The sequence below is a fragment of the Zea mays genome, chromosome 3 (assembly GCF_902167145.1).
Source record: "Zea mays cultivar B73 chromosome 3, Zm-B73-REFERENCE-NAM-5.0, whole genome shotgun sequence".
NCBI lineage: Eukaryota > Viridiplantae > Streptophyta > Magnoliopsida > Poales > Poaceae > Zea > Zea mays.
The window spans coordinates 231,248,477-231,273,002 of NC_050098.1; the positions used below are offsets into that span (position 1 = coordinate 231,248,477).

Sequence of the window (24,526 nt, forward strand, 5' to 3'; positions counted from 1 at the left end):
ATCCAGGTTTTCAAAATTCCAAAATGTATATCCTGATACCTGAAGGCCTAAACTCTTTAATATGCCAATAATGCTAAATTAATCTGTTGACAAGCTAATTGCACGTTGGCATTGCATCAACATGTGAGGCGAACATGCGATTCGATCTCCTATATCCCTACCATCATGTAGACTCCACGTCCCAACGCCTTATCATCACATAACCATGCAAGCGGATTAACTCAAGTTACGGTAACTTGGTTCTCACATTTTGGAGATTAGCATCCAGTCAAAGTTTGAGAACAGGCGGTGTATTTTTACTCTTGACACCATCCAACCGCCGAAGGTACACCGTTAGTACCAGCACGCGCCGACAAACACTTCCGGTGATACTGAACTTTACAAGTCAGGCTCCCACCATGGCAGTGACAGCATCAAGCATTAACAGTGCGATTCGCATGGTACCACATCCTGATACAGGATACTTCCTCCGTTTTTTTAGTTGTCGCTGGATAGTTCAATTTTGTACTATCCAGCGACAACTAAAACGAAACGGAGGGAGTACACCGTATTAGACATCGTCCTGGCGAGGAGGGTGGTCGAACTTGCAGCGCGCACCGAACCCGCACGTGCCAGACCTCATGTAGAAGGCACAGGCCTCAGCATCCTGTGTAAGCAACAGCACTGTGTTAACAAGCATGTAACTAAATCAACATTTGTAAATCTAAACAAAAGTAAAAGATCACAGAAATCTAGCTGAAAACAAATACAAAAGCATTCTTTCTAATGACAATGAATAAAGAGATAATTTCAACTGATGCTGTAACATTAAGGGAAATCTGTCAACAGGAACATGCACGCTCTTGTATATTTTTAAGCCAGTCACAGCATCGGTTTACATGTTGAAATGTCAGCTTACTAGCAGATTGCTGGTTTGACATGCAAATTATTGTCAACAAATTTAATGGGGGGAAACAGTTTGCTGTAGTCCAATTTGGCAGAAAACATCCTATGCCAGCGAAGTACAGGCCAACAAAAAGAAATGGCGAGATTAATTTTCCCAGGTGATGCAGTGAAATATGTGGCATTCAATTCCTGCCAACACTTGGCATGACATTATTTCTTCTGGTTTTTATTCAAAAAGATCCAGTGTGCAAACTGAGCAAAATCAAGGTCAGGTCTTCATTCTTGGTTTAAAAACAGTGTTACCCACAAGAATGATCAGAGTCATTAAAGTATCACAGACATAATATAACAGGATATTGTTTGGTACATAACATTTTACATTATGAAGCGTAAGCTACTAGCAATAGTCTAGCATGTTACCTCTCTCCTTGGAAGGCCAGCAAGAGTAAGTGCCACAGGCTGCTGTGTATCCTCGTTTTCTTTGGAATGAGGTGCAGACCGGTCAAAAGGGTGGTGAAACTTGCAATTCTGAGCATACTTGCAAGATCCTGTCTTCATGTAAAACTGCAGTACACAAATGAGAAAAAGGACCAAAAGCTCTAAAATAAGCACAATAAATCAAGCATAAAAAATGAATTGGATATCTAAGAAGGCGGCTATATTACATACATCACAAACAATTTCTCCAGGTCTTTGAGGATAGATCATTGGCATAGGCTCAACCTATGTTTTACAAAAGAAAGCATGTAAATGTTAAGTACATCACAAATACATTTGACATTTTTAGATTCTGAGCTGTGAAAAAACTGCTGAGCTGTCTGATGTGAAAGAACAGTTGTGGGTTATCTTCTGTAAAAAAAGATGAAAGTCGTTTGGTTTAAACTGCTATAAGTTGTCTACTGTGAACAAATTGTATACTGTTTATATATACTTTGTTTAACTACATCTCTTAATCAATGTATACAACAACAACAACAACAACAACAAAGCCTTTTGTCCCAAGCACGTTGGGGTAGGCTAGAGATGAAACCCCGTATGAAAACCTCAGAGCTCAACCCCCAAAGAAAACAGGGGAAACAAAGGCAAAGGAGAACCGAAAACGACGAAACGGGGGAACACATAAAAGAGATAAAACCCACAAGAACCAGCAAGGTCTAAATGGGCACAAGAAAAGGTCAAAAGATTAAGGAGGAAAAGCGGAACTATAAATCAAGGTTCTGGCACGTGAATTGCACACTTCCACCCCTTCCTATCCACGGCGAGCTCTTTATCAATATTCCACTCCTTCAGGTCCCTCTTCACTGCCTCTGTCCACGTCAAGGTTGGTCGACCTCTACCTCTCTTCACATTCTCGGGACGCCTAACTATTTTAAAACCTATTTTAATTTCTATTTACAGTATCTCTTTATTAATATATCGAACTTGAATAAGCAGCAAAAACAGGATCCGAGCTGTTTTCAGATTTGTACTACAAAAAACTGTTTTTCCAAAGTAGTAGTATAAAAGTTGAACCTCTTTTGTTCAACGCATAAGCAGGTTCAAAAAGTTGAACCAGTCGCACCCTTAGTCTCAACACATACCGGCACGTGAGTTGCATGGAAATCAAAGCTTTGCAGAAAATTTGCAGCCGGATTTAACGCCACTGCAGGGACAATGGGTGCTGGAAAAGGAAGAGTAGCTTGAACTGGAGCCATAAAAGCTATATCCACAACTGCACACACAAAACAATATCATCAGAGGGGTGTCTAAAAAAGATTCCAGATATGAAAAAATTCAATAAAAAAATGGAGGGTCATAATGGTAAGAGCTAATGATATTATTAGGATGAAGTTGATGGGTACTTGTTTGGACATTGATAATGGAATGCGAAACATTTTGTGATTGCTGTCTGCAAATGTGTGGTATAAGGTCAAGACTAGTGAAGTGCCCGTATGTTGCTACAGTTTTATTTATACTAGTGCTCGAATGTTGCTACGTTTTCATTTATACTTGAGTATAGAGTATAAAACACAGACATGTATGTTGGTTAGGTGGGTGTGAATATAGATTTGAAGCCAACAACCATGGTTCGAATCCCCATTTATGCATAATTTTAGTTTTTTACCATTTAAATGTGGGGGAGCAGGAAGAGGTGAATGGAAGGGAAGAGGTGACGCACGACGGTGAAAAGTGTGGTGCTTTATATAGTAGAGATATTTTAGCATGACATTCAAAAACAGACACATGATAAAAGTTGCAGGTGCAAGAAATTTCAAATATCCTCAAAACCTAAACTAATGAGTAGAAGACACTTCAGGAAAAATTCGAAGTGCTAATCATAACTTCACTATATGAAATCAGGCATTTTAATTTGCAACAAAAACATAATATTAGAAGCTCTGGTGCCTTTTCTATCCTACTAAGACTTTCAAGGACCTCTAATGTTTTCAAACTCACTACAAGCTCTGCTTTCAGCATATGATTTGCAAATGGCAAGTCTTCAACAGGGTATATATTGCAAGCTAAAGTGTGATATGATTAGAGCTAGCTTCCTGCTGATGGTTTTCTCTATCCTTCTGGAACACAATGGAAACAGAACAAAATGACCTATAAGATGTCAATGACAATTTAACTCGACCAAATGATTAGTTATGAAAAGAACAGACCTGACCGATCAGGATGATTGAAGCGACAAATAGAACCATATTTGCAGCTGTAAAAGCGCAAAAGAAAAAATCACAGATCCCTCCAAACTTATATGCATAAGTAAATTCAAATTAGCAACCCTGCTCATGAAGAAGGTACCTGCCTGTCTTCATATAAAACGAGCAATCCACTTCACCCTGCAATATGAGAGAAAATGTTAGACTGACGTTAGGGTTTTGGGTCAGTCCCTGTGTAGTTACCTGTATACCCCTCTGTGTAATGGGTTTGGCCCAATTACTTGGCTTATATATATACACTCCCAACCCTGATTAGGGTTAGAGTTTCCCACAGAAAATGTGTTGAGCAATACAAGCTATTTGGGTACAGTAAATGCGAAAGTACTAAACTAAAGCGATCTGTGAAGATACAGTAGCAAAGTAGCAGACGTACTTTGGTAGATAGATTTTACTAAGTAGGAGTTACCGAGATATAACAATCTTTATTCATAAAAATCTTTTATACACCAAGTCTGGATGTTATGGCTAGAGATGGGATTGGGGAATTGGTGAGGGATTGGAGAGGGTGATCGATGGTTGGGTGCTGCTGGTGGAGACGCATGAACAGTACCAACGGATGAACAGTGTAGATGGATGAACAGTAGGGGTGTAACCGGATCGGATACGGACGAATATCAGTTAAATCATATTTGTTTTCATATTTTTGGTCGGATTCGAATTCGAATACGGATAGCTTCGAATACGAATACAAATACGGATGTTGTCGAATACAAATACGGATAGTCGTGGATCGAATACGGAGCTAATCGGACACGGATAGCGTCGGTAACGAATATTTTTATCGGATATCGTGTAAGACACCATTCCACACATATCATAGTTGTAATCATTTAGCCCCTCCTTTAGTCCAAACATTTTTTAGGATTATATGTGCACATATGCTACACCTCCATAAAAATCCATGAATTTCTAAGGCTATTTTGAGTATTATTAATTTCTTTATGTAGAAAATCATTAAAATGCAATTAAATTCATAAAATATTGATAACTATGATATGTGGTTTCACGTGTTATTATGATATGTGGTTTCACTTATTATTATGGTGGTTTCACATGTAATCATTACGGGTTTCACAAATAAGTGAAAATGAAATGAAATAATTGATGACATATTGTGGTTTTTATGGTTTAAACATTTTTTAGGATGCTATATGGACATATGTTACTCATACGCCAAATTTCGTGAATTTCTAAGTCTATTTGTATATTATTAATTTCTTTTTGCAGAAAATCATCAAAATGCATTTAAATCCATAAAATATTATAATATCGACCAAAAATTGCAAATAAGTTATCAAGACTAATAAACATTCCATAAGAAGATAACCGCAAGTCCCTACATGAAATGAGAAAGTGAAGTAACGGTTATGTTGAAACTTGGATACTTAAGCTGATTTCACGTGTAACTCACACAACAAGTGTAAGAAAATAAAAAGAATCACTAACATCTTATGGACTTTATGGCTCAAACATTTTTTAGAATTTTATGTAGACAAATGTTAACTCTCCGTCAAATTTTATGAATTTCTAAGGCTATTTGTGTATTATTAATTTCTTTCTACAAAAATCATCAAAGTGTAATTAAAATCATAAAATAATCTAGTGTCTACAAAAAATTGCAAATAAGTTACCAGGACCAATAAACATTCTATTAAATATAATATGAAGTCCCTATGTGAAAATGATAAAGTGAAGTATTGATTATGTTAAAATTTGGATAGTTAAGGTGATATCACATGCAACTCACATAACAAGTGAAAGTGAATTGAAAGAAATGTTGGCAATCTTTAGATTTTATGGCCCAAACATTTTTGAGGATGCTATATGGGCATATATTACTCCTCCGTCAAATTTCATGATTTTTTGAGACTATTTGTGTATTATTATAATTTTTTCTATACAAAATTATCAAAATGCATTTAAATTCATAAAATATTCCACTATCGACCGAAAATTGCAAATATGTTACCAGAAACAATAAACATTATATAAGAACATAACCTCAAATCCCCATATGAAAATGATAAAGTGAAGTATTGATTATGTTGAAACTTAGATATTTAGGGCGATTCCACATGTAACTATCCGAATATCTGAAATCTGGTAAGATATCTGGGTAGATGTCCGGATATCCGAAATATGAAATTCGGACAGTTATCCGAGAAGATATCCGGATATCCGAAATCCGACGGATATCAGTCATATCATATCCGTATCCGATATCCGAACTGTACTATCCGAATTCGAATCTGAAATCCGAAAATTCTGCGGATATCCTAAAAAAACTATCCAACCGAATAATTAGCCTTTTCGAACGGTCGGATGGTCGGATAATATCCGTACCGTTTACACCCCTAATGAACAGTAACGGGATGAACAATAAGCGTCTAGGGTTAGGGCGTTGGAGAGGCCGACCTTAGGGCTTTGCACACGGCCGGCAAGAGAGAAGGGATTTCCTTCTAATCTCTTGCTTACCTTCAATTGATACAATCCCTCTCATATAGAGAGGGTACCTTGGACTCAAGTAACTTGGACCCTAAGCAATAGATCTAATCTTCTAATCTTATCTCTAACTATCCTTATCTAATCCCCCTTGGAGGGCCCATGGTTGTTGCTGCCGCAGCCCCAATGTGGGCCTCCTTAGGCCGTAACACTACACCACCACCACCACCACCCCGACAAGCAGCTCGTCCTTGAGCTGCAGCATCCAACAAACGACCTATCACCGAAAAATAAACCTTTTACATCTCGGCTCATCTTTTAATTATTCTAGATATACTGCAAGCATCATCTTGTCTCCCAAGGAAACGTTGTACAACAAAGAGGAGGGCGCGAGCTGGAACCACGGAGGTAAAGACACAACAGCCTTCGGAGGCGGGCCCGTGGAGGCCGACATTGGTGTTGCCTGCAGCAAGTGGATCTCGTGCAACGCAACCCCTCATGGTCTCGCGGCCACCAGTGCGCAGAGGGTAGTGTGGCTGGAGCAGATGATGGCGAGGCCAGCAGATCCCCTTGTACGAAGGAGAGTAGTCGAGGTAATTGCTCGGTCGCCTCAAATGTGGGCCAGCCGGACGGAGCGATGCGGAGGTGGACAGCCACCGCGTTGCTTGGTCGCGCTGGTGCAGCTACGACTCCCCCCGCAATGGAGCACCCCCAACATTTGCTTCACCCGCCGACGTGCTAGGAAGTCGCGTGCTGCAGCCTGCAGGTGGACGGTCGTCGCCGTCTGTCGCGGAGCAACCACCCTCTCCTGGACATCGCTCTTGGGGTCAAGGGTAGAGGTTATGGCTGCCCCTGATGACGGGGGTGGAGGCGGCGACGAGGGTGCGGCAAACGTGGCAGCAAAAGCCACAACTGCTGAGAGGGAACCAAAGCGCTGCTGGCACATGATCTCGAACTGTGGCCACGTGACCTGACGCTCGTCGCGTTCCAGCCGCCAAAACCACGTATGTGTGTGGCCCGTGAGGTGATACGATGTCAGCCAGGCCTTGTCAGACTCCAGGGTGTGCTGGCTCCAGAAGAACTGCTCGCAGTCGTTGAACCACCCCAGAGGGTCATCGCTGTCGTCGTAGATTGGGAAGGAGTGGGGTGTTGCGGTCACCGGAGTCACTAACCTTGATTAGGCGAGATGATTACCCCCTCGGGTACTGTAGCATATATATAGGCAGACAAGAATATATGGGCTTTATGGGCCTTAACACCCCCTGTCAAACTCAAGGCGGAAATGGAAGATTTGAAGCATTGAGTTTGATTAGATGAAACTGATGTTGTGCCCTAGTTTGTGCTTTTGTGAAGAAATCTGCAAGCTGTAATTCTGAGGGCACATATTGAAGATCAATGGTCTTCTGGTGACAATGAGATCTAGTGAATGATACATCAACACCAATATGTTTTGTGAGTTCACGCTTCACTGGATCATGACAAATTTGTATAGCTCCAGTGTTGTCACAGTGAAGAAGCGTAGGCGAGTCACAAGAAACGCCTAGATCAACCAAGAGCCAACGAATCCAGATAATCTTAGCAGTAGTAGTAGCCAGGGCTCGAAGTTCTGCTTCAGTACTAGATCTAGATACAGCAGCTTGCTTCTTATATTTCCAAGCAACAGGGGGTGATCCAAGAAGAATACAGTAACCAGTGATGGAGCGACGATCTATAGGATCACTGGCCTAGGTAGCATCAGAGTAAGCATGAAGCTGAAGTGGGGAATTTGAGTCATAAAATAAACATTGTGTTTTTGTCCCCCGTAAATATCTAAGCACACGAAGTAAGTGCCCATAATGAACTGATGTAGGAGCAGAGACAAACTGACTCAAAATGTGAACCGCATGAGCAATATCTGGCCTGGTGACAGTAAGATAAACTAAGCTGCCAACGAGATGTCTATATCGAGATGGATCCTCCAAAGGTGCCCCATCAATCGGACGAAGAGATAAGTGAAGATCCATAGGCGTGGCAACAGTGCGAGTATCACTAAGACCAGAACGATCAAGAAGGTCTTGTATGTACTTGGCCTGAGAAAGATAAATACCATTTTGAATCTGCAAAACCTCAATGCCCAAGAAATAACTGAGTGCCCCCAAGTCAGACATTTGAAATTCCTTACTCAGATATGCCTTCACATGAGCAACATGGTCTGGATCATCGCCTGTAATCAACATGTTATCAACATATAGTAATAGCAACGTGCGTCCTCGTGAAGAAACATGAATGAACAATGCAGGATCATGATCACTAGAATAGAAACCACAAGCCTTGATAACATAAACAAATCTCTCAAACCAAGCACGAGGAGTTTGTTTAAGACCATACAAGGCTCGCGGAGACGACATACATGCCCTGATGGAACCTCTATCCCAGGAGGTGGATGCAAATAGACTTCCTCACGTAGATCGTCATGAAGAAAAGCATTTTTGACATCCATCTGAGAGATAGTCCAAGAAGATGAGGCTGCAACAGCAAGTAAAGATTAGACAGTAGTCAGATGGGCCACAGGTGCAAAAGTCTCATAGTCAAGACCCTGAGTCTGTTGAAAACCTCTGGCTACAAGACGAGCTTTATATCGCTCAATAGACCCATCAGATTTGGTTTTAACCTTGAAGACCCACGTGATAGGTACAGCACCAACAGGTAACGGAACAACATCCCATGTACATGTGCGATGAAGGGCATTCAATTCATCAGTCATAGCAAGCTGCCACTCAGGTATACCAGAAGCCTCTTTATAAGATGATGGTTCAGCAATGACGGCACCAGCACGGGAAAACCCATAACGTTCTGGAGCTGCAATAGTGCCACGGTCACGAAGATGATACCCCTGATTAAAAACAACATGAGAGTCATCATTGTTAGTACAAGTATCAGCAACAGGATCATCATCAGGATTGGCCATGGGAGTAGAGCGAGGACGACGAATGTAAGTATGAGTGACAGGTGGTTTGGAAGAGTAAGACTGAGATGGTGTGGAAGTGGAAGGTGGTGTGATGGGAATAAGAACATCTGGGGTAGAAACAGTAGGTGGTGATCTGATGAAGTTTCAGAAATGGGAGGAAGGCTCATGAAGGAGGTAGACTATATGGAATAAAAAGAATAATGAGTGGAAGAGTTGTAAAAGAAGGGTCGGTTTTCATTAAAGCTCACATCTCAAGAAATACGCATGCGACGAGAAGATGAATCATAACACCGATAGCCTTTATGTTCAGGGTTGTATCCAAGAAAAACACACTCAACAGATTGAGCAGTCAATTTAGTACGTTCACGAGGTGATAATAGTACATAACACGTACATCCAAAAACTCGAAGGTGGTCATATCGTGGAGGAGTTCCGAAAAGAACTTCACCAGGTGTTTTGCCAGAGAGTTTGGATGACGGTTGTCTATTGATGAGGTAAACCGCAGTAGAAACTACTTCACCCCAAAAATGTGAAGGGACAAAAGAAGATATCAACAAAGTGCGAGCAGTTTCTATAATGTGACGGTGTTTGCGTTCAGCCACACCGTTCTGTGCATGAGCACCAGGGCAAGAAAGCTGAGCAAGAGTACCCTCTGAAGTCAAAAACTGGAGGAAATTATCAGATAAATATTCACCACCAGAATCAGAATGAAAGGTTTTAATATGAGTGGAAAATTGAGTGTGAATCATGCGAGCAAAGGTTTTATAAATAGAAATCAGCTCAGAGCGACGTTTCATGAAATAAATCCAAGTGTAGCGAGAATGATCATCAAAGATCTCCTTCAGTCAATCGTTAACAAGGCTAAAGACTGTGGCCTCAGGCTCCCACTCCCGAATGCATGTGGGGCTGACTTTCCGGTTATTCAATATGCAGACGACACTATTTTGATCTTGGAGGCTTGCCCTAGACAACTATTCTTCCTCAAAGCGATGCTTAATTCATTTGCAGATTCTACAGGCCTATCACAAATCTAATATTTATCCCATCAATGTCTCAGACCAGAAATTGGCAATCTTAGCAAATACGTTTCACTGCAAGGTTGGAGCTATGCCTTTAATGTATCTCGGGCTTCCCTTGGGCCTTAAAAAACCCAACTTGGGAGCGATTCTCCCCCTCGTTCAGAAGATCGAAAGAAGACTTGCGTCAAGTTCTGTCTTTTTATCTCAGGTTGGCAGACTACAAATGGTTAATGCGGTATTCTCCTCTCTCCCAACTTATTTCATGTGCACCCTGAAACTCCCAAAAACAGTGATCAAGCAGATTGATAAATTCAGACGGCACTGCCTTTGGAGAGGAGCAGACATAAATGCAAAAAAAACCACCTCAAGTTGCTTGGAAAGCAGTCTGCAAACCAAAAGCTCAGGGGGGCTAGGTGTCATAAACCTTGAGTTACAAAACAAAGCTCTTCTAATGAAATGCCTCCATAAATTCTTTAATAGAGCCAACATTTTGTGGGTTAACATTATTTGGGCCAACCATTACAGCAATTCTCTACCTTCAGTTAAACCCGTTGATTCCTTCTAGTGGAAAGATATCCTCAAAATTCAAGGCGCATTTAAGGAGTTAGCCCGGGTGGAGATTGGAGATGGAAAAACTACACTACTGTGGCACGATAATTGGGATGGTTTGCGCAAATCTGTAAGATTCCCGGAACTCTGGTCTTTTGCCTCTTTCAAAGACATCACTATCCATCAAGCAAGGCTGGCTTCATCGAATGAGATGTTTCACACTCCCCTGTCTGCTGAAGCGTTTGAGCAGCTTCTTGCTTTACTAGACATTCTGGCAAATCTCCAGTTACATGATCACAATGATAAATGGCTCTACAATGCCTCTTCTAGTTTGTTTTCTTCTCAGAAGGCCTACTCCCACATGATCGGTAACCAACCGACTCACCCTTTTTCCCTGGTTGTGGAAATCCAAATGTCAACCCAAGCACAAGGTGGTTTTCTGGCTGCTGCTTAAAGAGAGATTGAATACCCGCTCTTTCCTCAGACAGCGTTCAATGCCATTGGACTCTTTCACTTGCGACAACTGTATTCTTCAGATGGAAGAGACGGCTATCCATCTTTTTTCAGATGCAACTTTGCTCGGAGATGTTGGTTACTATTGGACATCCGTCCACCTCGAACAACGGACCTACTTCATACCCTGCTGAGGATTAGAAGGAGATGGCAAGTCCCATGGAGATTGGAAAGCATCATCATTATGACTTGGTGCATTTGGAAAAGCAGAAACAATTGGATTTTCAATGAGACTCCACCCACAATTAATGAGTGCAAGGAAATGTTTAAAAAAGAAATGATTCTGGTGTGTCATCGAGTCAAGCCTTCTCTGAAAGAGGAAATTAGTAATTGGTTGCAGAACTCTATATTGTAATCCTTTCTTCCTTTCTTTTCTCTGTAAATTGCACTCTTTGACTTAGATTTTTTTGAGTTAATAAATTACTGTAGGCCCTCCCTACAGTACCTTCACTTCAAAAAAATAAAAATGACATAGTATCTATATCCACCTTTTGACACAAAAGGTGCAGGACCCCAAATATCAGAGTGAACCAAATCAAAGAGTTCAACAGAATGAGAAACACTAGTAAAATATGGAAGTTGTATTTATTTTCCAAGATGACAACACTTAAAATGAAAATCAGACTCAACCGAAGTATGACCTAACCAACCTGACTTTATTAGAGTAGACAATCTAGATCCACACAAATGACCTAAACGATGATGCCACTGGGCAAAAGACGCAACAGAAGCAAGGGTAGCTGAAAGCACATACACTGGAGATGTAGCCAAGGAAGGAAGCCGCAAAGAGTCCAAGATGTAGAGGCGAGGAGCAGCTCTACGGCGACGGCTAGTCCCAATCACTTCCCCTGTGCGAAGGTCATGTACAAAACAAGATGAGTCATCAAATCCGACAAAGCAATTATGATCCGTAATTTGACCTACTGAAAGAAGGTCCATAGATAGCTCAGGAACAAAGAAAATATTAGGTACTGTAAAGTGTGGATCACAAAGAGAACCCTTATGAGTAATGTGGCATACAATACCATCAGCTGTTTGCACTGAAGCACCATCTGTGACAGGTGTAGTAGAAGCCAACTTTGACTGATCAGATGTGACATGAAAGGAGGCTCCTGAATCAAGTATTCGGGCCGACTCTGAAGTACAAGCGGACAAAGTGGCAGCAACAGCAACTGAGCCTCTAGTAGATGGTCCTGGACCACGAGCAGCACGTCGTGCACGGAAATCAGTCAACTTCTCAGGGAACTTGACAAAGCAAAGCTCAGATCGATGATTGGTCTTGCCATAATGATCACAAGGCTTAAAAACACTCTTAGGTTTCTGGGCAGCAGCCAACACATTGTGAGTATTACTGCCAGTAGAAGACAGATAATTAAGACGAGTCTCTTCAGCAAGTAAATCAGACAACGCCTTAGCCATTGTGAGAGTTCAGAACCCTGAAGTAAACGAGCACGAAGAGAATCAAACTCGGCCCGAACACCCATAACAAATTTGTAAGTGAAGAACTTCTCAATAAACTTATGAGCCGGACACGGATCAACAATACAAGCAGGCACCATAGATGTCAAAGCACTCATCAGGCGATCAAAGGCTGAGTAGTACTCATCAATACTCATATCATTTTGTTCAATAACATGTGTCTGCTGCATGAGAGTGTGTAATAGAGCACCACTGTCCTGAACAAAACGCACCTTCAAATGAGACAAGATGACTTTAGCAGTTTTAAATTTAGACAAACTCGTAATCATAGACGGTTTGACGTTGTTCACCATAGCAGTCATCACTTTACCATCATTAAGCTGCCATGTTTTGATATCAGCAGCATTGCGACGATCATCCGCAAGAACAGGTGCTGCATCAGTCAAATGAAAGAGTAATCCATGTCCCCTGAGTGCAGTCTCAACACAGAAAGCCCACTCCGGATAATTTTGGCCATCAAGAGTGATATTGACCACAATAGCATGTGTCGTCATATTGAATTTAATGAAAATCAGGGAGAACATGAGACCGGAAACCAAACAAACCAAAGGAACCGCAGCTGACAGCAGCCCGAGTTGGACGAGTTGACGGAGGTCCTGGGCGCGGAAGCCGAGTTGGATAGCGGCTGCTGCCCTGATGACTCTGCACGCAATGGCAGCCACCGGCGCAGATGGCGACGAGGAAGGGCGCAGCAGACGGCGGCGCAGATCTAGATCTGCAGCCCTTGCGGCGTGCAGCAGGCAGCAGGGCGCACCAGGCGGACGACGCCAAAGGTGCGGACGGCGGACGACGCAGGCACAGAAGCTTAGATCCGCCCGCGGGGATGGAGGAAACCGCGACGACGGCAGAGGAGGGAAGGGGAAAAGCCGACCGCGACGACGGACGGGCGACGGTCGGATCTGCGCGCACGGCAGCCGCGATGACGGCCGCGGATCTGGACGGGATCTGCGACGGCAGCCGCAACGGCGGACGGGCAACGGCCGAATCTGCACGCACGGCAGCCGCGATGGCGGTCGCGGATCTGGACGGGATCCGCGACGGTAGCCGCTACGGTAGACGCGCGACGACTGCGAGGTTGCACGGCGCACGGCAGCCGCGATGGCGGTCGGGGAGGGCCGCGACGGCGGCGCAAGATGAGCCCACAGTCGCGACGGCGGGCGGGAGGAAGGTGGAGGGCCGCGATACCAGCCGAAGGGTCGCGATGGCGGCGGAGGAAGACCGCGACGGCGACCGTAGAAAAGCCGCGACAGCGATCAGGAGGAGACGACGGCGGCTAAAAAAATCTGAGAAACCCTAATCGTAACATGCTCTGTTACCATGTCACTAACCTTGATTAAGCGAGATGATTACCCCCTCGGGTACTGTAGCATATATATATAGGCAGACAAGAATATATAGGCTTTATGGGCCTTAACAACCGGCATGGTAGAAGCAGCGAGGGTCGGCGCCAGGGGCTCGTACACCGTCCTGCTATGGTTGCCCCTGGCATTGTCAGCCATGCAGCTGATGATGACGGCCCCAAGGGCGCAAAGCAACTAGTAGGTATCGCCGCCCACGAAGATGTAGGTGCCGGAGCGGCCGGCGACGGCTAGGCCGCTGTTGCTGGCATGCTACTGGAGAGCGCCATGATGTTGGCGTTGAGCCACGCAAACAGATCGTCGAATTACACCTGGTCGGGAACCCAAGGACCCATGAGGGCAGAGGCACGGTCGCAGGCCGCTCGTACTGTGTGGCATTGGTGTCAGGGTTCCAGTAGTAGAGGTAGCCGGTGATGCCGTCGACGAGGTTGCGTCGCGGCCTGGGCAGCGACAGGTCTTCCGGCGCATATCACGGGACTGCGCGCCCGAACAAGCCACTACCGCCCGACATCGTGTTCGGTCGGTCGGGTCTAGGCAACCCGCGGGAGGCACAGAGTGGGTTGCCGGGCTACGCGCGAGGGATCGTGCGTCGGCGCTGGCGGGTCGGTTGTATGCGCGCTAGTTGAAGTGTGTTGGTGAGCGACGGCATAGATGTGGCGAACGCACGACGGAGATGTGGTGGCGGCTGCGTGTTGCGGGCAAAGAGCGCAGGAAAAGACGCAGCGGAAGGGCAGTGGAAAAAAAACTTGGCTCCCCGTAGTAGTGCGGGAGCGCCCGCATGAAGCGGCTCACCGGCACCCCGAACCCCACTCGTGGAAGGCACGAAGGTGACGATGTAGCCCGCAGGCGGGGTCAGCTCCTCATTTGTTATGGCTAGAGATGGGATTGGAGAATTGGTGAGGGATTGGAGGGGGTCGATGGTTGGGTGCTGCTAGTGGAGGCGGTGTGGTACTGTTCATGCGTAGTAGAGGGAGGCCGGTCGTAGGGCTTTGCCACGGCCGGCAAGAGAGAAGGGATTTCCTTCTAATCTCTTGCTTACCTTCAATTGATACAATCCCTCTCCTTATATAGAGAGGGTTCCTTGGACTCAAGTAACTTGGACCCTAAGCAATAGATCTAATCTTCTAATCTTATCTCTAACTATCCTTGTCTAATCCCCCTTGGAGGGCCCATGGCTGCTGCTGCTGCAGCCCCTCCGTGGGCCTCCTTAGGACCGACACTGGATTACTGACAGAATTTGCAGTAAGCATGGGACAGAGTTCTAGCTTTACATTTCTGCATATATTTTGCATTTTTGCAACATATTTACTAATGAGGTTTCCAAATAAAAGATCTGGATAAAACAGAAATTTACTGTATCAAATGTTCTATCAAAGAAAAAAAGTTAACTGAAGTTTACTGCTCTAGCTAAACAACCATTTGGTAAATACATACTGGTCTTATTGGAAGCCCCTTTGCATTATGTGCCTCGGCTGGGGCAATTGGTGCATGTGTCTTTGCTGGAACAGAATCATCTGTCCCACCAATGTGCGCTGCTGCATCAGTTGTTGCTCTATATATGGTTTCCTTTGCAATCAAAGATGGTGTCTTAATATCTTCTAGCTTTGGGTGATTGAACTTGCAAACGGCACCAAATTTACATTTGCCTGTTTTTGCATAGAACTGAAATACGGGACAATCAAGAAATGAAGGACTGCCATGAGAGAAAAAATTGACAGCAATGGAAGATCTTACCGAACAAACGGGTTCAGAAGGCCTCACTGGTAAGATAGTGGTATCAGCGATTAGTGACTGTTGCATTTCAGCAAAGCACAGCAATTGAGACTCTTAAGGATTAGAAAAATTAGCAGTCTATTGAATACATATAATTAACTTACTTCATTGTCTGTTCTTGTTCCTAATGCGTTCACCATTTCCTTTGGATGGTTGAACTTGCATTTAGATTTAAACTTACATCTACTACTCAATAAATACTGCAATGTTGGGAACAATGCTATGAATATATGGGTCAGACAGATTCTAGAACTAGAATATGATATGCTTACAGGACAATCTGGTTCCCCTGGTCGCTCAGGATAATAATCCTCATCATTCAGGACCTGCAAAAGGAATTTAAGAAAGCCAGAAAGAGAATTAGTCGAGGATAACAAGACAGAAGGCACAGCACATAATACTATAGATTATTTCAGAAGGCATCAAATATGAAAATGCAAATTAAAAGCCAGAAAATTTCAAAGAAATTGATACAGAAACAACATTACTGTGAAAGTGTAACTTTTCTTTTAGCTAGGTGTGTCCTAGCATGAATTGTTGCTTTTTGTCAATGTTTATCAGCGCCTCAGCTGATCAAGTATTCGTTAAGCATTATTTAATGGGAGCAACATCAAGAGTTGTTGCAGTGAGAGTAAAGAGCAGACACAGCTTCGTAGAGCAGATGCGAATGTGCAATGAGTCACTTGCCAAGCATGATGAGGCTAGAATAAATTGGAAGACTCAAGTCACTTAGTTTGTCGAACCAAAGGTGGCAAAATGGCAATGGATGGCATGCTAATGATGTTGAGCCAAAATGTCTGTGGCAGGACGGTGAGGGTGAAAAAACTGAGGCAAGTAGATGTACGCATGCTCGCTTCTCAAGAGAACAAAAATAATATAAGAAAATAGAGGGGAGATTGAATTTTCTTAGACTATTCCAGCCTCACCCTTTCTAGGCAGTCCCAACCCATACACTTACTCTGAAAAAGATATACTGACATAATCCAAGCCCTATCATTAGGGGTGGTAATGGATCATGATCCAAATGTTTCTTCACAATAAGTTAGGACCCTTAATTAATTTTTTAGTTCAAAAAAATAGGAATAGAGCCCGATCCTAATCTGGTTCGATCCTTAAATTTTATAGTGTAAAATCTAGAGCCCATTACCACCCCTACCTACCATCCACTCACCATAATTGGGAACACCGCTAGCAGCAGCAACACTATATCATCTTGCCAGCAGCAATCGAACATAGTGAGAAGGGGCATCAACAAACCCCGTAGGCCTATGTCATGGACCTTCGGTCCATGGGGATAGTTGTCTTCTCCGGCGAGGTTATACCCCTCTGCCGCAGGCTTGGTTCTAGGGTAGCAGCCCTAGGCGCTTGAGAGGGTCATTGCAAGAGAGAGAGATTGGTATGATAATGATCTTGCTTGCTTTATTCCCTGCTGCCATGCGGCTTATAAATAGTCCTATGGCTAACCAACTTCTCCTACAAACTCTCAACTAACTCCTACTTTCTTGGACTTATCTGCTGCTAACCAACTCTCCACAATTCTCTCATCTCAATCTTAATCTCTAGCCTTATCCCAGCTCATCTCAATCTTATTCTCTAGCCTTATCCCAGCCTGGTTGTTGCCTCTCGCTCCCTATGATGCACATGACATCTCCCCCTCCCTTGAGGACCAGCTCGTCCTCGAGCTGCCATAGACTTACCTGACACGACTTAAGGTTAAGCCTTTTACATCTCGGCTTACCTTTATTATTTAAGACGAAAATACCAAAAAAAATGTGGAACTAAAATATAAATTTGAACTGCAGCTATGTCCTCCTGGATCCCAAGGAAAGAGTTGAACTGCGGACTTCACGTTGAATGAAAGGTGAAGGAGGAACCAGCCCGTTCTTATGTTGGGTCTGTCCAGCACCAAGGTAGTTGCCCGAATGAAGGAGACGACCCTCTTTGGTCGTGCAGGGGAGCTGCATACCCAGATCTCGACTTCTGCAGGGGGTTCAAAAAGTGTAGACGAGACCTGGTGGTTGGGCGTGCAGGCTGCGAGTTGGTGCAGCGATGAGCTGATCAGCAAGTGCAGCTTCCGCACCGCCCGCCTAACAAGGAAGCCGCGCACTGCGGCTTGCAGGCGCACCACGGCCTGCTCATGTGATGACGGCCATGGGGTGGCCCTGGAGGCCACAGCAAGGTGCTTCTCCCCACGAAGGGACTGTACCTGGCGGCGTGCCAGGAACCCTCGCGCTGCCGCCTGAAGCCGCACCGCTGCTTGGAGTTCCTTCTCTGTCTTCTCCTTGTAGCGGTGGAACATCACAACGAACTGATCCCACTTCTCTGCGAGACGGCCAAAACTCTCTTCGAGCCGAGTGAATGCATCTGGAGTTGGAGAGGGCGGGTGGGAGGGCGTTGCGGCGGCTGATGGCGCGGCGGCTGATGGTGGTGAGGGATGGGCGGCTGGTGGTGGTGAGGATAACCTGGTTCTGATACCAAGTGTCATGGACCTTTGGTCCATGGGGATAGCTGTCTTCTCCGGCGAGGTTATACCCCTCTGCCGCAGGCTTGGTTCTAGGGTAGCAGCCCTAGGCGCTTGAGAGGGTCATTGCAAGAGAGAGAGATTGGTATGATAATGATCTTGCTTGCTTTATTCCCTGCTGCCATGCGGCTTATAAATAATCCTATGGCTAACCAACTTCTCCTACAAACTCTCAACTAACTCCTACTTTCTTGGACTTATCTGCTGCTAACCAACTCTCCACAATTCTCTCATCTCAATCTTATTCTCTAGCCTTATCCCAGCTCATCTCAATCTTATTCTCTAGCCTTATCCCAGCCTGGTTGTTGCCTCTCGCTCCCTATGATGCCCATGACAGCCTATAACAACCACTGCCACTGTCCCTATCTAGATCAAGCACCGCTGATGTCCCTCCCTCACACACACACAAAATAATAATAACTAGCCTCCTAGGTGATGACTTAAGAACCATGATGCAAACAGTAAGATGGTATTCATAAAGTTAACTATCTTAAACACAACCTATATTAGCCATGGCGATAACTTAGCTGTACTAACACAGTGCAAATCTAGAGTTCCAATTTTCATGGAAATCATTAGGGCTTGTTTCGATACAGTATCCACCACAACCCACTTGTGTTTGGAGTGGATTGGAGAGACAAGGGTGTCAAGAAAAGCAATTCAGAGAGGCATCATGGGCAAGAGATGTGAGAGGAGTCAAGATATATGCATGAGATGGGAGGAGAAACGCACATCAGGAGTAAATTAGGACACTGTTAGGTACCCATCTGTCAATAATGAAATTAAAGAGAGTGTTGAACAGGTTACATGTACCCCTCCAAAAAAAAGTGCAAGCACAGACACACCACACACTCCAGTGAGGAATATATGAATGTGATTTAAAACCACTATTATTCTATAGAACAGTGCATGAGAACCAAGGAAGAAAAGGAGAGGATGGAGAGGACGAATAATATGCATATGGCTGATTTCTTTTAACATCCATTCAATGCAGCAAATTCTCGGGTCTATGAGATTATGATGGAATCTGTTGGACAATACGGCCATGGGTACAAACCTCCTATCATGAATTAAGGGTGCCATTGCTTGAAAAGGCAATGAAGGAGATTTCAAAACCAAGGGATAAGCTAGAGGTTTCATGGAAGAAATATGGCTGCACCATAATGGTTGATTGATGGACATATAAGAAAAAAAAGGTGTTGCACATTGTTTGGATCTTATGTTACAAGACATTCCAGGCATAAGAGAATTCAAAAGATGTGTTAACCAAGTCAAGTAAGTGACAAACTTCAGTTATAGGCATGGGAGGCTTCTCAATGCAATGAGGGAAAAGATTGGAGGAAGAGATCTAGTCAGGCCAGCAGACACTAGATTTGCCACTTCTGTTCTGACTTTGGAGAGTTTGTACAAGCATAAGGATGCTTTGCGTCAACTCTGTGTGTGAGGGGATTGGACTAGGTCCAAATAGATAGCCACATAGGCAAGGAAGAGATCTTGTGACATTATTCTTGCTATGTAGTTTTGGTACCATGTGGAGGGTTGCTTTAAAGCATCCCAACCTCTATTTGATTGCATTGAAGATTGCTGATGGAGATGAGAAGCCCTGATGGAGATGAGAAGCCTACCATGCTAGAAAGAATGGCTAACATAGAACTTGCTAAGGAGAAGTTAACAAACTTTTTTTCAAGCAGAAATAGATTATTGAAGCCAATAGTGGACATCATAGAGACTAAATGGTTAGGTCCGATGGAGCCAAAGTTACATGGGGCTGCATTATTGTTGAATCCAAATAAGTTCTTCAGCATCACGGGACACAATGTAGACCTTGCTTCTAGTCTCTGAATTCAATTCAATGATGTGCTTGAAAAGATGATGGTCGGTGAAGTTGATTTGCTTGAAATGATTATTAACCGAGTTGATGATTATGAGAAAATGAGGAGCTTTGGAAAGCAGTTGATAGTGAAGCAACAAAAAACAAAGAACTCTCGTAAATATCCTAAATCCTTTGTTTCATTCAGTTTTAACTAAGAAAATACAAACTGGATACAAACTGAAATTGCAGTTGATTGGTGGGATGCTTTTGGTGGCTTTATAGAGAACTTCAAAATTTTGCAAGACGTATTCTTGGACTTTGCTGCTCGGCCTCCGATTGTGAATGCAATTGGAGTATCTTTGAGTCTGTAAGACATTCACATTATGTACTTGCTGAATTTTTATTCTTTCCTTTCGTAGTTGGTTACTAAGTGAGTAATGATTTCTTTTGTAGATCCATACAAAAAAAGAACAGATTGGAGCACCAAAGATTGAATGATTTGGTTTATGTCCAAGACAAGAAGATAATGGAAAGGTTCAAAAAGAGACGTGTGGAAGGGGAAAAACTGAATCCTTTGATCTTAGAAGAGTTCCAATGGGACAATGAACGGGTTCAAATGGTAATTAACAATGAAGAAGTTCATCCTGGAGATCATGATCTTTTCTGGTTCCATGTTGATGAAGCCATTGGTGTAACAACATCACTACATGGCCGCAATTTTCCTAGGATTACTAGAACCTATACTCGTCCAAATGGTGTTGCAGTTGCTGCTTCAACAAACACCACAACCACAATTTCAAAACAAGAACGACAAGTATTAGGAGATGAGGAAGAAGCTGAAATTGACTTTGTTGCTCCTGATGATCTACATGTTGAGGATGACTATGGCCATGCTCTAACTACAGAAGATGAATCTACTGCAACTGCAAGTGATGACTGATGAGAATGTGAGCGGCATAAATGAGATGGACTTCAAATTTTTTTCTCGAATGCGCAGCAGGACTGCACCATTTTATAACTTAAGAGAAGAGAGGGTACATGGTCATTAGAAGACCAGAAAATACAAAAGAAAAGAAAAAAGAAAAGAAAATTACAAAATAAAAGAAAAACAGAAACACAAAACTAAGAACTCCTTACGGAGGCCAGAAACAAACATACATAAACTGGTCCATAGGAACACAACCGTCAACCAGGCGAGACAAAGATGCCTCCAACTCTCAAATAGCAGGGAGAGGGGCTGCGATTTTGATAAGGCCTTACAGACTTAGTATGCCATATTTATCAGTTATTCAATTTATCACCATATATAGTTGCTTGCTACTTACTGGACCTATATTTTAGTTGCTAGTATTTGATATATCATATATGTTGCATACTTGCTGCTGGACAAATGGGCGGCTACGTGTCTAGGCACCCGGCTGGCGCCTCGCCTCGCCATGGTGCCGTGATAACCATGAGTGACATATGTCCCTCTACCCCCTTCCTTGACCTCATCGACCCTGAAACTTCATGAGTATGGTTTAACGCTTCAATGCAGGAATTGAAGCTAGCTACATGTGTTTTCATCTTCTGTTTGTGTGGCTACATTGCTAACAGTAATAAAGCATGGTTTTGGAAATAACATAGATAATTACATAAAGGTGTGTATAAAAAATTTAAAAAAAAAAATAAACACACTACAAGTAAAATTTTAAATAATAAGATGTATAGATAGCTACAAATAATAATGACATTATGACAGATAGTCACCTCTTTCCAGTTTGGAACCCCACCCTCTGGAACCCATTGTGGATGGTCAAATTTGCAAGTCTCTCCATACTTACAGGTTCCAGTGCTCATATAGAAGGCACAGTCCTTTTGCCCCGGTCGTTGTGGATATATAGGAAGGCTGCTTTCAAGCCTAGGGCGCTTAGCCATAGTAATTGATGAATATAAAGTCTCACTCTGGCCAACAGTACTATGACTTCCCATACAAGATTGGTGGTACTGATAGAGAACTATAGTATGTATACAAAAGAACTTTATAAGCCAGCTGTATTAGGTAAACATATACTGAAAATAATAATAATGTACTGAAATGAATGAAAGCACAGTTATCAAACAAAAGAGTACTACTAGAATAAGGGAAAATCCTAGCTCTAATGCTGTCTGAGAACCTCTTAGTACTACTCACTCGAGAAGAACTGCAACAGTATAACTTCCAATAGAGTGGCAAGAATGAAGTGCATTTACAGTTCGTAGCTAACCTCAAAATTGGCTTTAATTTATTGGTAGAAACACAGTGAGAGCATTTTTACATTCAAAATCAGATGACCAAAGGTCTAAACTCCAAGTTTTCTGTTTTCTGGTACAGCTACTCCCCACTAATTACCAAGACTCTTCCCTGTTCGAATATTATTGCTACCATTTTTTTATCCTCTGGCCCTTCATTGCTAAGCTCATTCACTAAAAGTGCTCCACGAAATGGTCTAAGTCTACAATCTGCATTGCATCTACCAAAATACCAAACAAGACAACAACTGAGGACGAGATTATGATACATGCCTATATAACTAGAAGACAATACCACTATCGATGCTTGATTGTGCAATTTATGTCCTTAATTATTCTCTGTGGTGTCTCAATTTAAGTTTTATGTAGCCATACAATTCCACACAGCGTAATAAAATTGTGCACAAATTTACAAATATCCAAGATAGCTATATGCCTATATCAGTACAAGCTCCATTAACAATAGCAACACCCATCATAAGCTCCGAGTCCCACAGCCAATTGATCTTCATACTACTAGTTTCAGACAAACAATCGGCCAAACGTTCATACACTATGGCAACCACGACCATACCAACCAAAACAGAAAGGACCGCTCTCACCTTCCGCGAATCGTCTCGCGCCGAGATGCGATTCGAAGGCGCCGACGTCGGCAGAGGATGGATGAGACCGTGGGGTGCCGGTGTAACGGGTCGCGACGAGGTCGACATCAAAGTCCGAGTAAGGCGGCAGCGGCGGCGGCGCACCGTCGCCGCCTGGGAAGGCTCCACGGTAGTACGGGTTGTAAGGGTCCGACATCGTCGGCTCCTCGGCGGCTAGGGTTTCAGCACGCGGTAAGCTGGGGAGGAAGCTTAACGGACCGGCATGCGTAGTGATGGCGGTGGGTACGAACATAGGCAAATAACCGAATATGGTAAAATTCTATATACGGTAAGGAGTAGGCTGTCATTTTTGGTTGTGGCATTTCTCATCTGTTACCAAAAAAGCTAGTTGCGTGGATCAAAGCTCACGCCCAACCAAGACTACACATATTGTGTGCGCACTAGACCTTATAAACAGGTGCACAGTTTAGTGATCAATGTGGTACTATTTTTAGCTTGCCAATACGAAGTACACGCTTTCTAGGAGGCCCATCTGCTTGTTGTGGCCCAGACAAGGCCCACAGTCGACGCAATTGCCCTGGGTCAGCGCCTCAGCGGCCTCCCCCACCCCCGTGCGTCGTCTCGGCAGGGCTCCCCCACCCCCGCGCGCAGCACGACCTCCACCGCCCCATCCCCGCGCGCCGTCATCGCCAGGGCTCCCCAACCCCCGCGCGCAACACGACCTCCACATCCCCACCCCCGCGCGCCATCTCGCCAGGGCTCCCCCACCCCCGCGCGCCGTCTCTCCTGCATAGCACGATCTCCTCCACCAGCTGTCCCCGCTACCGCGTTCTCCGCCCCTCTCCCCACCCTCGCTCGCCATCTCTCCCGTATGCACAACCTCCTCCACCAACTCTCCCTGCAATCCCCCACGATCTCCCTCCAAACCGCCTCACTCCCTCCACTTCGATTGAGTGTCTCGATGATGAGGATAAATGTGGGCGCGACGTATACAGAGCAGGTTGAGCAGATGTAACGTCCCGAATTTGAGAGTTAAATTTTTCTTTTTCTTCACTCGCCAAATTCGGGCGTTACCCTTTCCTCTTTCTGTTTCTTCTCACGATGTCTTGTTCTCTTTCAAAGTTCTAGCGAGATCTAGCTCGATATCTTGTGTGAGTAAACCCTAGAAATACTTTCTTTTGTTTGTTGCACCATGCCGGACCATGCATTTGTTTTGATTGAGTGAATTTGTGAAATCATTCATCTAGAAAATAGATTAAAAAAGGGAAAATCTTTTCTTTCTCTCCCCTCCCCCCTCCTCCCCTTGCGGCCCAGCCAGGCGCGCGGCCCAGCTACGGCAAACCCCCCCTCTCCTTCTTGGGCCGGCTCGGCGGCCCAGCCGTCCCTCCCCCCCCCCCCCCCCGCTCCCCTCGTGCGTGGTGCGCGCGCGGCAGTTAGCCGCCGCCGCCACCCCTCCCTATGGGCCCCACCCGTCATCCCCTCCCCTCCCCCAAATTCTCTCTCTCCCCACGCCCGCTCGCCCTCGTCTCCCCTGCCCCGCTGCTCGCCCTGGCCCCCTCCCCGCGCGGTAAGCCCCTCCCCCCTCCTCTTTCCTCTCCCCTCCCTCCCCTTCCCCGGCCATGGCACGCGGCCTGGCCTCGGCCCCGCCCGGC

The 24,526-nt window shown here is 44.3% G+C and overlaps 2 protein-coding genes across 4 annotated transcripts; both read right to left on the reverse strand.

The window, feature by feature from the left end:
- Window positions 1-195: 195 nt before the first annotated feature.
- LOC100382893 (uncharacterized) lies at window positions 196-23,179 on the reverse strand. Of its 3 annotated transcripts, NM_001175582.1 has the most exons (12): window positions 22,875-23,105; window positions 21,751-21,998; window positions 15,940-15,993; window positions 15,772-15,867; window positions 15,629-15,685; window positions 15,329-15,556; window positions 3,670-3,707; window positions 3,531-3,577; window positions 2,466-2,596; window positions 1,555-1,608; window positions 1,306-1,449; window positions 229-646 (listed from the first exon to the last, which is right to left on the reverse strand). In NM_001175582.1, the coding sequence occupies exons 1-12, from the start codon at window positions 23,068-23,070 to the stop codon at window positions 551-553; spliced, it is 1,389 nt and encodes a 462-aa protein (NP_001169053.1). In that variant the 5' UTR covers window positions 23,071-23,105; the 3' UTR covers window positions 229-550. The 3 variants fall into 3 exon arrangements, with proteins under 3 accessions (XP_020405461.3, XP_035821866.1, NP_001169053.1); XM_020549872.3 differs by lacking the exon at window positions 15,329-15,556 and having other exon boundaries at window positions 196-646; window positions 22,875-23,179; XM_035965973.1 differs by lacking the exon at window positions 21,751-21,998 and having other exon boundaries at window positions 196-646; window positions 22,875-23,173.
- Window positions 8,116-15,322, reverse strand: LOC103651611 (uncharacterized). Its single transcript, XM_008677276.4, has 3 exons — window positions 12,083-15,322; window positions 11,812-11,905; window positions 8,116-8,901 (listed from the first exon to the last, which is right to left on the reverse strand). The coding sequence occupies exons 1-3, from the start codon at window positions 12,474-12,476 to the stop codon at window positions 8,769-8,771; spliced, it is 621 nt and encodes a 206-aa protein (XP_008675498.1). The 5' UTR covers window positions 12,477-15,322; the 3' UTR covers window positions 8,116-8,768.
- Window positions 23,180-24,526: the final 1,347 nt, after the last annotated feature.